The sequence below is a fragment of the Ornithorhynchus anatinus genome, chromosome 4, assembly GCF_004115215.2.
Source record: "Ornithorhynchus anatinus isolate Pmale09 chromosome 4, mOrnAna1.pri.v4, whole genome shotgun sequence".
In the NCBI taxonomy this organism is placed as follows: domain Eukaryota; kingdom Metazoa; phylum Chordata; class Mammalia; order Monotremata; family Ornithorhynchidae; genus Ornithorhynchus; species Ornithorhynchus anatinus.
The window spans coordinates 65,740,046-65,756,315 of record NC_041731.1 but is presented as its reverse complement, the minus strand read 5'-3'; the positions used below and the strand labels follow the sequence as shown (position 1 = coordinate 65,756,315).

The 16,270-nt window shown below is 41.3% G+C and overlaps 1 protein-coding gene across 23 annotated transcripts in view; it reads right to left on the bottom strand.

Annotated features, from left to right (window-relative positions):
- Window positions 1–16,270, bottom strand: part of RIMS2 (regulating synaptic membrane exocytosis 2) — a 695,597-nt gene that overhangs the window by 484,330 nt on the left and 194,997 nt on the right. For all 23 annotated transcript variants that reach the window (XM_029062326.2, XM_039911826.1, XM_039911827.1 and 20 more), the window contains one exon: window positions 5,722–6,032. In XM_029062326.2, coding sequence (XP_028918159.1) covers window positions 5,722–6,032 — 311 coding nt within the window. The remainder of the gene's footprint in view (window positions 1–5,721; window positions 6,033–16,270) is intronic.

The following is a 16,270-nucleotide window of genomic DNA, read 5'->3' as shown; positions in this document are numbered from 1 at the left end:
GATGACACCAAGGTTGCGGGCTTGAGAGACGGGAAGGATGGTCGTACCATCCACAGTGATAGGGAAGTCAGGAAGAGGACAGGGCTTGGGAGGGAAGATGAGGAGCTCAATTTTGGACATGTTGAGTTTTAGGGGATGGGCAGACAGCCAGGTAGAGACGTCCTGGAGGCAGAAGGAGATACGAGCCTGAAGGGAGGGGGAGAGGACAGGAGCAGAGATTTAGATTTGTGTGTCATCCGCATAGAGATGACAGTTGAAGCAAGTGGTGGGAAGGGTGAGAATTGAAAGCAAGGCATAGTGAAAAGGTAAATGTGGGAAAAAACAAGCAGTTCCCTCATCTGTATTATGTGCAGAAAACTACTACAGACTTGGAAAAACACAACATAGTTAATAATAATGATAATTGTAGTGTTCATTAAGCACTTACTATGTGTTAGGCACTGGACTAAGTGCTGGGTTAGATACAAGGTTATTAGGTTGGACACAGTCCCTCCCCCACATGGGGCTCACAGTCTTAATCCCCCTTTTACAGATGAGGGAACTGAGGCCCAGAGAAGTGAAGTGACTTGCCCAAGGTCATAGAGCAGACATGTGGAAGAGCCAGGATTAGAACCCAGATCCTTCTGACTCCCAGACCCGTGCTCTATCCTCTAGGCCATGACATGATCAATGTCCAGAAGAAGTTTACAATCTAAGGGGAAGACAGATATTAAAATAAATTGCACATGGGGGAAATACACAAATATATTTACAGAAGTACACTGAAACTGGGGTGAGTAGCAAAGTGTTTATAGGATAGTCTCAGAGCTAATCCTTAGGAGTTTCTGTTTACGGTGGAGAAGAATGGCAACCACTGTAGGTTGCTGGGGGCGGGGAGATGTATGCAGAATGGCATTTTAGAAAAATTATTTAAGCAGTAGAAGGAAGAATGGACAGGAGAGAGGAGATGCTGTGAGTGGGAATGCCAGTGATGCAACCCATAATGTGTTTGTGTAAGCAATTGTCTATTATAATAATGCGGGAGTTTCTGACCTGTCACATCTATCCTACTGCTCCCTCTACAGTTCTCTAGATTTTAAGTTTGTTGTGGGTAGGGGATGTGTCTGTTACATTGTTATATTGCATTCTCCCAAGTATTCAGTACGGAGCTCTGCACACAGTAAAAGCTCAATAAATACGACTGACTCTAAAGGAGTGACAGATGGGCTGGGGAACAGACAAGTCTGGGAATACTTCAGGGAAGAGCAACAAGACAGTGAGAAGCAAGCTACCCACAACAGGATTTACACCAGTCCACCCTAACTATACCCAGGTCACCTATAATGTTAGGACTGCCTTCTTAATAATAATAATGATTATATGTGTTAAGCTCTGGGATAAATACAAGATAAATCAGGTCCCACATGGGACTAACAGTCTAAGCAGGAGGGAGAACAGGTATTGGATCATCATTTTGCCGGAGAGTAAACTGCAGCACCGAGAAGTGAAGTGATTTGCCCCTAGGTCACATAGCAGATGACTTGTGGACCAGGATTAAAAGCCAGAATCCTCTAACTCCCAGGCCTATGGACTTTTCACCAGGCCATGCTGCTTCTTGTGAAATCTTATGTTAAGGTAAAGCCATGCTGTTGTTCTGATGCATTCCAAAGCCATGTATTTTTTTTAATAGTATTTGTTAAGCACTTAGGTTGTACCAGGGACTGTTTTAAGCATTGGAGTAGATAGAAGGTAATCAGATTGGATAGATTTCATGTCCCACATGGGACTCAAACTCAATCCCCAATTTAAAGATGAGGTGTCTGCGGCACTGAGAAGTGATGCGATTACGCTGTGGTCACACAGCCTAAGTGGTGGAACCGGTATTAGAACCCAGGCCCACGCTCTATCCACTAGGCAATGCTGCTTCTCATGTAAGTAGTCACACTTGAGCAATTTTTGACACCAGGTTGCACTGTATGCAAAACAGGTTTGTATTGTAGGGAGAACCTAATAATGTTCTAGTTAAAATACAGAGTGAAGACAAGCATTATTATAAACTTACTATAAGTTTCTTTCTCCAGTTCCCTCTGACACCCTCCCACAGCTGCTCTCCTCCCTTCTTTCGTAGGGATTTTACGCCAATTCCCCTTATATGGGCACTGTGCATTTTCCAAAGGGTAAAAACACTTGTAAAAATAAGGTAAAAAGATCTGATTACTAAGAAGAGTTAACCTAATCACATAACTAAATACCCATTAGTAACAATTTCCTTTTAGTCTTTATAGAAGGTGTACTAGCAGTGTGCAGAACATTGTACTAAGAGCTGGGAAAGTATACAGAGTTGGGAATTAGGTATTGTCCCTGGCCCTCAAGGAAGGCACCATCTAAGTATATTAGAGGGAAGAGAAAACAGTTGACAGATAGATGAGGAGTGTTGAAACAATGAAAAACTAAAGCAGTATACACCACAAGGACATATATACAAAATGAAAATCCATAGGGTGTTTGTGGCTGGGGGAGCAGAATTCCAGTCTCCTCGTGGTTCAGAGTCTAAGTCTCCTCTGCAGCCATCACAACTGCTACAACAGCCACCAGTCTTCACTAGATCAGTTTTAATAAAAGATGTGTCACTGAAGGCTTAGAAATATAAGCATATTAAGTGAAACTCCCCCAAAATTATGAACTACACTCAATTCTCCCAAAGCACTTTCACTATGCATCTGGAAGAACACTTTAGGGAATTATTCTTCCAACAGTGCTCCTCTATCTGGATAGAACAATAATAATAACAATAATAATTCTGATATTTGGTAAATGCTTACTGTGTGCCAAGCACTGTACTAAGTGCTGGGGTAGATACAAGCAAATAGGGTTAGACACAGTCCCTGTTCCACATGGGGCTCACAGTCTCAATCCCCATTTTACAGATGTGAAAACTGAGGCCCAGAGAAGTGAAGGGACTTGCCCAAGGTCACACAGCAGAAAATGGCACTGGAATTAGAACCCACAACCTTGTGACCCCCCCCCCCCAAGGCTTGTGCTCTATCCACTACTCTATGCAGCTTTCCAACATAATGAGTTGTCAGAAGAAATGGCTGTACACAAGCCAGAGACATTAATCACAGCACACACACAAAACTTGAGTTTTCCTCAACATGGGCTTCCTCAAGAGTGTAACCACCACATTTTAAGAGAACTAAATGAACTAAATTGGAACATTCTAAAATAACTTATGCTGCAATATGCAATAAACTAGAAGGGCAGAGCTGTACTTATCCAGAAAACTCCCATTAAGCAATTTATTTCTTTTAAAGCCTCAGTAAAGTCAACTGGTAAAACACTCTGCCTGATTTTCCATTTTCTTTATGTGCAGTCATTCTACTGATTTTCATCTGCTACATGATCGTTGAATAAAAATATAAATACATCTTTAAGTAGTGAGTGTTTCCCATATGTGTACGTAGGCTCAGCTCACTGAAAATATGAATCCTCTCTTTCTTTTTCTGATCATAAAATCCATGCCCCAGTGGATGTGTAAGCTTATTTTCACTACGTTGAGCAACTCTGGTTGGATTTTACCTGGGATTCATTGGTCATCTTGAGCGTGGGTCTCTGTTTAGTGCTGCCCCTTGATTCAATTTATTCTTAAACAGCCAATTGCTGCCGTTTTGTTTTTTTTATGCTATTAGTTAAGCACATACTATGTGCCTGGCACCATACTAAGTGCTGGGGTATACAAGTTAATCAGGTTGGGCACAGTCCCCGTCTCACATAGGGCTCAGAGTCTTAATCCCCATTTTACAGATGAGGCAACAGAGAAGTAAAGTGACTTGAGCAAGATCACACATTAGGCATGTGGCATAGCCAGGATTAGAACCTTCTGACTCCCAAGCCTGTGCTCTATCCACGAGGCCATGCTGCCTTTCCAGATGACCACATTAGTAATCGAAAGGTGAGTACTGAGTGCATTAAAGATGCCAATGTTGTCCACTGTCTTGATGTTTTCCTGTGGAGTGTTTTATGAGTCATGAAGCTCAATATTTCCTGGTAGCCCCAGCTCTGAATATTCTCAATTTGGGTACTGTGTATATCATCCAGCTCGACAACGCTTGCTGAGTTCACTGGAGGGATTCTGGTAGGGTTAAAGTTTTGCTAAAGCTCTAACAGCCTGAAGAGAATTCCAGGCCTAGAAAATCTCTGGTTTCTTTCTCAGCTGTCCTGACAGGTTGATCATTTTTCAGTTTCAGAGTCTTCACTGATTATATTACCTATAGAGTCATTAGTCAAATCAGTGCATCAATCGATGGAATTTACCAAGCACTTACTGTGTGCAGAGCACTGAAGTGTATGGTAGATACAAAACTACAGAGTAGATAATCAGGACTCCTGCCCAGGAGGCTCTTATAGCCTAGATGGGAGACACACTAAAATAAATTACAGATGCCTATATACATCAATCATTCATTTTATCATATTTATTGAGCACTTACTGTGTGCAAAGCACTGTACTAAGCAGGTAATATCATTGTTTACTGTTGCATCATACTTTGCCAAATGCTTAGTACAGTGCTCTGCACACAGTAAGTGCTTAATAAATACGATTGAATGACTCACCCCCTCTAGATTGTAAATTCATTAAGGGCTGGGAACGTGTCTGCTAATTCCGTTATATTGTATTCTCCCAAGCTCACAGTACAGTGCTCTGCATATATTAAGAGCTCAAAAAATACGATTGAGTGCTTACTGTGTGCAGAGCACTGTACTAAGCACTTGGGAGAGTACACTATAATAGACTTGGTAGACATGTCCCCTGCTTATAATGAGTTTATAATTTAGAGGAAGGAATTTACCATGTAGAGGGACCAGCAGAAACTAGTCAGTATGTCCATAAGTGTGAAACCTGATTATCATGTATCTACCCCAGTGCTCGGGACAGCGCCCGGCACATAGAAAGTGCTTCACAAATACCATAATTATGATTATTCATATCAAAGTGCTCAAGGGGTACAAACCCAAATGCAAGGCTGGATCTTGACAGGTAAGTGAGACTTTAGCCAGGAAAGGCCTGATTACTCATTATAAGGAAGGTCTGCATTGCTTCAAAGTCAGTGCTATCCATGTTGCATCAAAGGTAATGTTAATGTCCGTCCTGGTTCTCTTTTTCCCACAGAAATGTGTCCTCTACCCATTTCTGGGTGACATATGTTTTTCTATAAGAACCTCGTGGAATCTACAGGCATTTCAAGCTTCTAATGGACAGTACATCTATCACGAGCCTCTGAACTATTTTCACCTTATGTTTACAATCGACATTTATTCCATATACAGTTTTTCTAACTACATCAAAGACACTATAAACAAAACAATTTTCACACTAGGGGGTAGTGTGAAGGCCCCCAGACCCAGATATTGCATGCTCCAAATATATACAACCACCAACCAGATTGGGAAATGCATGGAGTAAAGCCCATTCACACTGTGAAACATTTTATAGTGGAAATATAGCTGGATGTTGTACAGAATGGGAAAAAAAAACCAAGGGTAAAACTACTCTTTTGATTAACTTTGAGAATGTTGGAGACAAACTATCTTTTCAACCTCTTTGGGAAAACTCATGTCCTTTTCTACTTAGGTGTGTCTCCTTGACACTTTTTCCTTTCATAAAGCCACAAAGGATGCCTAGTATATAAAAAAAGAAAAGATCATCATAAAGATAAAAATATAAATAAAGCACTTATTTACCTGTCTGAAGTTGTATCGTCTGCAAGTTGGTGCTTCACGCCCGATCCGTTTTTAATTGAGTCCTGCCTCGTGAGACCTGGAGATCGGCTTTTGTCCAAACTTTGTGCAGATCTGTCACCTGAGGGTCCCCGATACTGGGATTGCTCGTGAAGCTTTGCTTTTTTCTCCTGAGGTGCTTCTTCGTTCCGAAGCCTTCGAAGAGCTTCTTGATCAGGTTGCTGTGGTGTGTTCGATCCACTATTGTAGAACCAGGCTCCTGATTTGGTGAGGATTTCTTGTTGTTTTCGGCACAAATTACATACCCACATAACCTGCAGAAAGACCAACAGATATACATATGTTAACTTTGTCAAAAAATCATGTGACATGTGCACAGATGTCAGGGAAGTCTCAAATGACTATTAGCATTTTAATGCTAAAAACATAGCCCCGATATCATTTTTCCCCTTTTTATTTTCTTCAGGATAACAGCAAGCAAAGAAAAAATAAAATATAAAAAACAGCTATTATAGTCTCTGTATACAGCAGGAGCTCAATAAACACTGCTGATAATGATGATGACCCTAGTCATCGGGGAGCGAGGCTGTCACATTCACCAGCAATCCAACAGAAATGATTTTCATTACTTCCAAGAATGAAATAAATTACTTGTGTTTTTTTAAAAAAAACAAAACTGAGAAGCAGCGTGGCCTAGTGGGAGAGCATGGGCCTGGGACTCAGAAAGACATGAGTTCTAATTCCAGCTCCGCCATTTGTCTGCTGTGATACCTTGGGCAAGTTACTTAACTACTCTGAGCCCCAGTTATCTCATCTGTAAAATGGGGTCTTATGTGGGCCATGGACTATGTCCAACCTGATTAGCTTGACTCTACCCCAGTGTTTACTACAGTGCCTACCCATTGTGAGCACTTAAATACCATATTACAAAAATTGTAAATACTTCTATTGTACACTCCTAAGCTCTTACTACAATGCACTGCACACAGCATATAAAGTATATATCCATAAATATACAGCTCCATTTTCAAAGACAGTTCTACAGATAAGAGTCTATTCATGTTATGCAAATGTAGGTATGGACATATCTTCTTTTCTTTCTTACCACCCTTATCTGTAATTGCTTTAAGTTTATCTCCCCCTGTAAACAGCAAGCTCCTTCAGGGCCGGGATCATATATCCTAGTATTTCTATCTCCTCCCTAGCGTTTACTACTCTTGAACAGCATAGGTGCCCGATGTATGCTATTCAGTCAATTGTATGCCCCTTGAAGGGAGATATATCTTTTACCAGTAGTATACTCGAACAAATAAATGATTTAGTTCAGTACTTGGAACCCAATAGGTGCTCAGTTAAAGACAATTGATGATTATGGGAAGGTATTATGTAAATGAGGGTATGCACCATTGAAAGACAGCAAAATAAGTCATATCGTTAAGTTGGCTCAAGGAGAGGAATTTAGCAAAACTGCTCTCTGGCTTGATAAGAGAAGGGCAGAAGCATGGGCCCAGGAGTCAGAAAGTCGTGGGTTCTAATCCCAGCTCTGCCATGTCTGCTATGAGACCTTGGGCAAGTCACTTCACTTCTCTGGGCTTCAGTTACTTCATCTGTAAAATGGGGGTAGAGAGTGTGAGCCCTACGTGGGAAAGGGACTGTGTCCAGCCCAATTTGCTTATATCTCCCTCTGCCCTGAGAACAGTGCCTGACACATAGTAAGCACTTAACACATACCACAATTATTATTATTATGTTCTCGGTGTCCCCCCACTCAGGCCTATTTCCCAGGAACCCCTGCTGCCTCAGTCCTGACCTGTCTCGCACCACCCCAGTGAAGAGAGCAAAAGTAATTGCAGCATGAGGCCGCCTCAAAACTTGGAATCTAAGGAAAACCCTGGCAGCTGTTGTAGCACTGGAATAGACTAGGGTTGTGACTGTTAGAATCTGAGCTGTGAGGAGCCTGAATTCTGCTCCCCTAGCCACATTCCCCTATTGCTTTTGGTTTTCATTTTCCTCATCTTTTATGATCTTTTAGTGTATTATTGTTTCACCTTTCTTTAAAGATCTATTACCAGGCCCGTCTTCCACCTTTCACTCTTAGATTGTGAGTCCCTTGAGGTCCAGGGACTGTGTCTATTTCCTGCCCTATATTCTTTCCCAGCGATTAGTACAGTGTTTTGCAAACAGTGAGCACTTAATACTATCTCTGCTACTAATTCTATTTCTAGACACCCAAAAGTTAAGTTTCAGGATCCTGAACGAATTTTCAAGATCCTTGAGAAAAAGTGCCTCATTTATGTATTTGAATTTAATAAATATAAGGCTGTAGTACTTTGTCCAAATTATTTCAATTACCTTTAGTCACAGAGCTTCTCATTAACAAATCAATACTGAGAAAATCACCTCTGTGGAGAGAGAACAGGATGCAAAACAAAAAATAGCACTGCCCAATGTGGGGGCATTGCATTCTATTTCAGAAAATCAAAGTCTCATATGGTTACATAAATTAACTGTTTTTAGAATGCCCTTTTTCATTTCTTGATTTGTTCACTATTCCCTGAAAGATGTAAACAAATTGGAGGGCATTCAGAAAAACAAGTACAAAAATAAATGTGAGTGTAGTCAAGAGAAACAGATGGCCAGACGGGGAGAGAGAAGGAGGCTAAAGTCAGGGAGAAAAGGCAGTCCAAGTGAAATCAAGAAGGGACAGGAAAAGAGAATCTGACCTGAGGGTCCAAGAAACTTCAACTACTAAAACAATTTTAGATTGGACAAGGGGGTGAGAACAGTTGGATGAAAATATTTTATAATTTCTGGACAAACCTGTAATTAGAAAAACATATACAAGCAAAGGTGAAAATAGGGGTTCTGGGAAAAACTTCCTTTTGGTGAAGTCCCTCAAAGGAAGCAGTACTTGTTGAAAGTAGTCTCCTTCCCTTCATCCTAGAAACATGTAGGGCTCCTGGGGTTTATTCATTTCCCAACATCTTCATTTGCAATTTAATTTTATAATAAAACTCACATCAAGTTGCTAAGTGAACTAATATGAAAACAATTCAAATTCTCTTAGTTATGAATTGCACCGAGTTATTTGGGTAATTAAATCTAAATATAGAATATAAGACATCATCTTAGAAGATAAATTAATCCCTTGGCTTTTTTTTCCTAGCGCTATTTTGAATAGATGCTACCAATTGAAAGAAGAAAGATCCCCAAAAAGAAAGTTTAAAACCAATATAATTCTACAGTCCTTTTCCTCCATCTTGTGCCTACTATAGGTATTGCAGACATCTCAAAGATAATAAAATGTAGGGCAATGCTTTACTTGCCTAAAAAAATTCTTTAAAGTTGGAATTTCGGAGTTTTTCTCTTAATTTTAAACATGCTTTTCATTGGTTTCCAGTTGCATATAGCACCAGAGTAGTTAAATAAGGTTAAGATAGTCATTCACTTAAAATCATTGCCCCACTTTTTGGAGCAATTATGAAAATTGGAGCAAATGATTACTGTCAGATTTCTACACTGTCTTGATCTTTAAAGACATCGATTAAAAAGTAGCAATTCAGCTATGTCAAATACTTGTCTTTTCATCTTTCCCCCAGTTACCCTATGCTAAGTAAGATGCATACTATAAGGTAGAAATGTCCTGGTTAGCAATTCCTCTCCATTCTTTACACTGCACATTACCTCCACATCTTCAAACGCTGGGTAAACTCTTATCTCATCCCAACACCAGAACCATCTTACCCCTCTCTATCTCCCAATCAACAGCGGTTATTGAGCATGTACTGTTTTTAGAGCGCTGTACCAAGCTCTTGGAAGACAACAATACAAGTGACTTGGTAGGCTTGATTTCCTGACCACAAGGAGCTTACAGTTTAGATAGGGAGACATTCGTTTGATTCAGTTGTATTTACTGAGAGCTTACTGAGTGCAGAGCAATGTACTAAGCACTTGGGAGAGTAGGATACAACAACAGATATAATTCTGATTAACATGAAAATAGATTACATATAGAGGAAATGACAGAATAAAAGTATGTACACATAAGTGCTGTGGGGCTGAGGGTGGGGGATTATCAAGTGCTTAAAGGGGACAGATCCAAGTGCACAGGGGAAACAGAGAGGAGGGTAAGTAGGGGAAATGAAGGCTTAGTCAAGAACCATCCACCTTCTCATCAATACGAAACAGGCTTTAAAGCATGCAATCACTGTGGCCTCCCCCATCTGACCTCTCCGCTCTCCTACTACAACCCAGTCCACGCACTTCATTCCTCTAATGCCAATGTACTCATGGTACCTCCACCTAGTCTAGCTCACTCCCAACCTCTCACCCACGTCCTGCCTATGGCCCAGAATGCCCTCCCTCTTCATATCCGACAATCACCCTCCCCACCACCAAAGCCTCACTGAAGGCACACCTCCAAGACACCTTCCCTGACAGTCTCATTTCCTTTTCTCCCACTCCCTTCTGCACCACCTTTGAACTTGGATCTGCACCCATTATGCACCCCTCCCTCACCCCTACAGCACTGATTTACACAGCCATAATTTATTTATATTAATATTTATTTATTTATATTAATATCTGTTTCCCCATCTAGACTGTACGCTTGTTCTGGGCAAGGAACATGTCTACCAACTCTGTTATATTGTACTCTCCCAAGTACTTAGTACAGTACTTTGAACACAATAAGTACTCAGTAAATATGGTTGATTGTTTGATTGGAAGGCTTCTTGGAGATGTGATTTTAGGAGAGTTTTGAAAATGAGGAGGGTGATGATGTCTGTCAGCTATGAAGGATGAGGGAGTTCCAGGCCAAGGGGAGGACGTGGGCAAAGGGTCAGGAGTGGGACAGACAAAAGTTAGGTGGATAGTCTGCTGGCATTAGAGGAGCAAAGTGTGCAGGCTGGGTCGTAGTAGATCAGCAGGGTAAGGTACAGTGGGGAGGGCTAATTGAATGCCTTAAAGTCAGTGGTAAGGAGGTTTTTGGGTTTTGAGAAGGTGGATGGGCAACACTTGAAGTTTTCTGAAGAGACAATTATTTTTTTAGAAAAACAATCCAGGCAGGAGAATGAAGTATAAACTGGAGAGGGGAGAGACAGGAGGCAAGGAGATCAGCAAGAAGGTTGATGCAGTACCTAAGGTGGGATAGGATAATCACTTGGATCAAGGTGGCAGCAATTTGGATGAAGAGGAAAGGGTGGATTTTCACAGTGTTGTGAAGATTGAATTTGCAGGATGTGTTAATGGATTGAATATATGGGTCAAATAAGAGAGATGAGTCAAGAATAACGCTATGGTTACAGGTTTGCAAAACAAGGAGGCTGCTGGCCCAAATCACTTCCTAAAATTCACTCCCCAAAGATCAGTCCCTCCACTCTTTCCACAGCAGTATCAATTCTCATCACAACCTGCACCTCACAGCTGTGATCCTCTGATCCACTCAATTCCACAGTCCTCAGGAGAACTCAAGAAACTACAGACCTAAGCCTTGTCCACATTGAGCTTCTTTTGTTTTTAAATGGTTTTAGTTAAGCGCTTTCTATATGCCAGGCCCTATTCTAAGCACTGGGGCTGATACGAGATAATCAGATTATCTTTCCCCTTTCCCAAATGGGGCTCAATCTTAAACCTCATATTCCAGTTGAGGTAACAGGCACAGAGAAGTTGAGTGATTTGACCAAGGTCACACAGCCAACAAGTAGCAGAGCCAGGATTAGAACCCAGGTCTAGGTTCTAATCTAGGCCTAGGCCTGTGCTCTTTTCATTAGGCCATGCTGCCTAAAGGGAAGATCAATCAATTAGATCATTCAGATCTGTCCAGGTTCCTCAGAGGTCATCCTGAAATAACAGAGGGCAATATTTAGAAAGAGGGAGATAAGCTTATAATTTGAAAAACAAACTCCAGGAAAATACATCTGCATCATAATAAGCAAAAATCCCTGCTGCCTGCCAGTTCAGCCCTTCCCCCTTCCATCTGTCCTCCCAGCATCCGCTATTCCATCTCACAGCCACACCTGAGATCATTCATCTCCTCTCATAAATGTTCACTTCTGATGGTTCACCACAGATAAAGGTAGGACATCAGTGCTTGTCCCTGTGACCCAGTGAATGTAAGTGGGGAAAGGCAGGAGGTGGGAGAAGCGGGGAGTAGGTATAGGTGATTTGGGGACCTGATGCAAATGTCCCAGTAGAAATGGAGTTTCTTGGTGAGGATTTTTTTTTTTTGGTATTTATTAAGCACTTATTATATGCCAGGCATTGGCTCAGTGGAAAGAGCAAGGGCTTGGGAGTCAGAGGTGAAGGGTTCTAATCCCGGCTCCGCCGCTTGTCAGCTATGTGACTTTGGGCAAGTCACTTCACTTCTCTGGGCCTCAGCTACCTCATCTGTAAAATGGGGATGAAGACTGTGAGCCCCACGTGGGACAACCTGATCACCTTGTATCCTGCCCAGCGCTTAGAACAGTGCTTTGCACATAGTAAGTGCTTAACAAACAACATTATTATTATTATGTTAAGTTGGAAACAGTCCATGTCCCACATAAATCTCATAGTCTTAATCCCCATTTTACAGATGAGGTAACTGAGGCACAGAGAAGTTAAGCGACTTGCCCAAAGTAACACAAGAAGACAAGTGGCAGGGTCAGGGTTAGAATAATAATAATGACATTTGTTAAGGGCTTATTATATATTAAGTAATATTCTAAGTGCTGGGGCAGATACATGCTAATCAGGATAAACATAGTCCCTATCCCACATGGGGCTCAGTCCCCATTTTACAGATGAGGTAACTGAGACACTCAGAAGTTAAATGAATTGCCCTAGGTCACACAGCAGACAAGTGGCAGGGTTAGGATTGGAACCCAGGTCCTTCTGACTCCCTAGTTCATGCTCTACCCAGTAGGCGACCCTGCTTCCCCCTCTCCCTTTACTTTAAACAAGAGCACGTTTAAGTGAAAAGAAAGGAGTAGGGTTGAAATGCAAATTAATTAGGAAGCCTTAATAAAGGCCTCATGTGGGGGCTAGCAGACCCCTAGATTTTCTAGTCTTGAAATCTATTTTTGTGGCCCTTTTTCCATCCTTCTTTAACTTACAAATTTCCCTGAACCAACTTAGTCTGTGGTCAAACTAGCCAACTTTAGAGAATATATAGCTACATTTTGTCAGTAAGGTTTCTGCTACGATACAGAGGGTACAGAGATTATATTCATTTAATCATTTATTAATGTTGGTATTTGTTAAGCCCTTACTATGTACAGAGCACTGTTCTCAGCACTGGGGTAGATACAGGGTAATCAGGTTGTCCCACGTGAGGCTCACAGTTAATCCCCATTTGACAGATGAGGTAACTGAGGCACAGAGAAGTGAAGTGACTTGCCCACCGTCACACAGCTGACAAGTGGCAGAGCCGGGATTAGAACCCATGATTATTGAGCACTTACTGTATGTAAAGCACTGTAATAAGTACTTGGGAGGGTACAACAATAAACAGACATTTCCTGCCCAAGGCCACCAGCTGCACCCCTAGCCCTCTTTAGCCACCTCGCAATGCCTGCTGAGAGATGAAAGTGTGTATGGCTCAAAATAAATCACCAGTACTACTGGAAAACACCTCCCTAAGTACACAAAAAATCTGAAACTGATAAAGCAGTGGCATTTAGTGACACCCTGGGGCTCTGAGCAGTTAGTTATATTTGGGAATGCATTGTCACCCCAAATGTGGTAAGAACTACAAAAGGCACCTTAAAATTTCCTGCCTCACCAAATTCAAAATTACCTTATCACAGGATCACACTTGTTGGTCATACATAGTTAATCATTTTGATTTAATATTTTATGCAACAATATGGTAGAATACTGAACACTCCTTGTGGAGATTAAAGAAAGGGTTCATTTAAGCCTTGTAAATGTTCAACACCAAAACATTTTTTGGATCCATCTTGTGCTTTTAGTACCTAATTTGGGAGTACAAATTTCCTCAAGTTAACTTGTAAGTGAAGAGACTCTAGAAAAATAAGCCCAAAGAGAGGGGTGAGTAAGGAGCAACATGATTAAAAGGTCCAGTCCCCTTATCCTAGGCAATCTGTGAAAAATTATTATTCACAAAATTAAAACACTAAAATATGCCATCCAATGTCCAATGTACTTTAACCTTCTAGGTAGTTCTGGTTAATTTTACCTTTGAAGGGTCTATAGCATAACTATTGTTAATACATATGCATATATAGTATATATAATGTAATAGTAATAATAATATTTAAGTGCTTACTATGTGCCAGGTACTCTAGTAAGCACTGGGGTGGATACAAGCAAATTGGGTTGGACACAGTCCCTGTCCCACATGGGACTCAGTCTCAATCCTCTTTTTATAGATGAGGTAACTGAGGCACAGAGAAGCCAAGTGACTTGCCCAAGATCAGACAGCACACAAGTTGGGGAGCGGGGATTAGAACCCATGACTTTCTGGCTCCTAAGCCAGTGCCCTATCCAATATGTCATGCTGCTTCTCATATATATATGAGTATGTATGTGTGTGTGTGTTTGTGTGTGTGTGTGTGTGTGTGTGTGTCCTTTTCTTGAAGATGGGGAAATTAATTGGTGACAGTATCTTGAAAATGGAGAGAGTTGTGATCGAATGAATTTGAATTGGGTGGGCATATGCAAGAGTCTAGCAGTGGAGAGCCACGAATGAGACCCACTGAGAAGGTTAGCTTGAGAGGAACAAAGAGTAAAAACTTGGGTGTAGTGGGAGAAGGGAGTGAATATGGGGGGGGGGGGGGGGGGGGGGGGAGAGAGAGAGAGAGAGAGAGAGAGAGAGAGAGAGAGAGAGAGAGAGTTGATTGAATGCCTTACAGACAATGCTCAGCAGTTTTTGCTTGATGTAGAGAGGAATAAGCTTTTGAGGATTGGAGAGATGTGTACACAAAGATGTTTAGAAAAATGATCCAGGTAATAGTGAAATATGGGCTGGAATGGAGAGATGATGGAGGTAGAAAAGTCATGAGGAGGACAATGCAGAAGTCAAATCGGGATATAAGTGTCTGGACTAGCTGTATGGATAGAGAAAAATGTGAAATTCTGGAAATATTGTGGAAGAAAAAAAACAGAATCTGGAGACAGATTGATTATGGAGGTTGAAAGAGAGCGACGTGTCAAAGATAATGACAACTTTGCAGGCTTCAGAGATGGGGTGTAAGCCCATCATTGGGCAGGGATTGTCTATGTTGCCGAACTGTACATTCCAAGTGCTTAGTACAGTGCTATGCACATAGTAAGCGCTCAATAAATACTATTGAATAAATAGGGTGCTGTTGTCAACTATGTTATGAAGGATTAGATAGAGAAGAGGATTTTAGAGGAAAATTACAGTAATTAAAGATATAACAGGTTTCTGGAGGGAGTCCACATCAATAGGAAGGGATGGAGCTGCACTGGGAAAAATGGGTAGCAGGTTAAATAAATAAGCCAGAAAGAAAAATAACCTAAAGTTTTTATTGTCTTTCCATGATAATCTAAAGACCCTGGCAGAAAACAAGTGGCAGGGGGGACAAGAAGAAGGGATTTGGAACAAATGACTGGGCAGTGGTAAAGGAAGTCAGGATGGATCGGTCAACTCAGTGGGAATTTGGAAGAAAAGCACTGTGGTTGAGGAGTGTAAAGTCTGCCTCTGCCAGTCTTTCTCTGTGTACCTTCCCCCTAGTACTAACTGGGTGTCCTGGCTCTCTCCCCAGATCAGCATGCCTTTCTCCAGCTCCCTCTTAATAATAATAATAATGTGTGCTATTTGTTAAGTGCTGGGGTGACACAGTCCCTGTCCCACATGGAGCTCACAATCTTGATCCCAATTTTACAAATGAGGTAACTGAAACACAGAGAAGTGAAGGGATTTGCCCAATATGTGTGTGTGTGTGTGTGTGTGTGCGTGCATGTGTGTGTGTGTATGTATAAATGAGAAGCAGATTTAAGTGGAGGAGCTAGGATTAGAACTCAGATCCTTCTGACTCCCAGGCCCATGCTCTATCCACCAGACCATTCTGCAGTCAATTCCCTCCCAGGAACAGCAACCACTGACAAAAGACAAAAACCTCCAGTGCAAGAACAGGATTTTTTGGCAGCCAACATCCCTGTTATACTAACATATTAGATAAATATGCGGGTAATTTGATGAGCTCTGATTCCTTCATTCCCTCTAATTTTTTGTTGTTGTTGTTGTTGTGGATCATAGCATCCTTTTGCTAGAGCAAATAAGTAGAGAGTCAGTCCAACATTAAAGTTTTATCCGTTCTGTTTATAATCTTTCCAGTGAAGATTTTCTTACCGAAAACGGTTATTGTCCATCTCTTTTTTTATGCTTAGAACTGTATTTTCCATTTAAATGGACCCACAAATTCAAAATATCCAAGTCCATTAGTTAAATGATGAAATTGCTGGAAAGGCCCATTCTCCAGTTACTGAGTCCTACCACTAGTCTGTGCTACAGAACTATCTTTCTCCGAGCAGAGCTTCAAGTTGCTTGGCCAAATGCCCAAATCTATATTTTGTTTATTACTAG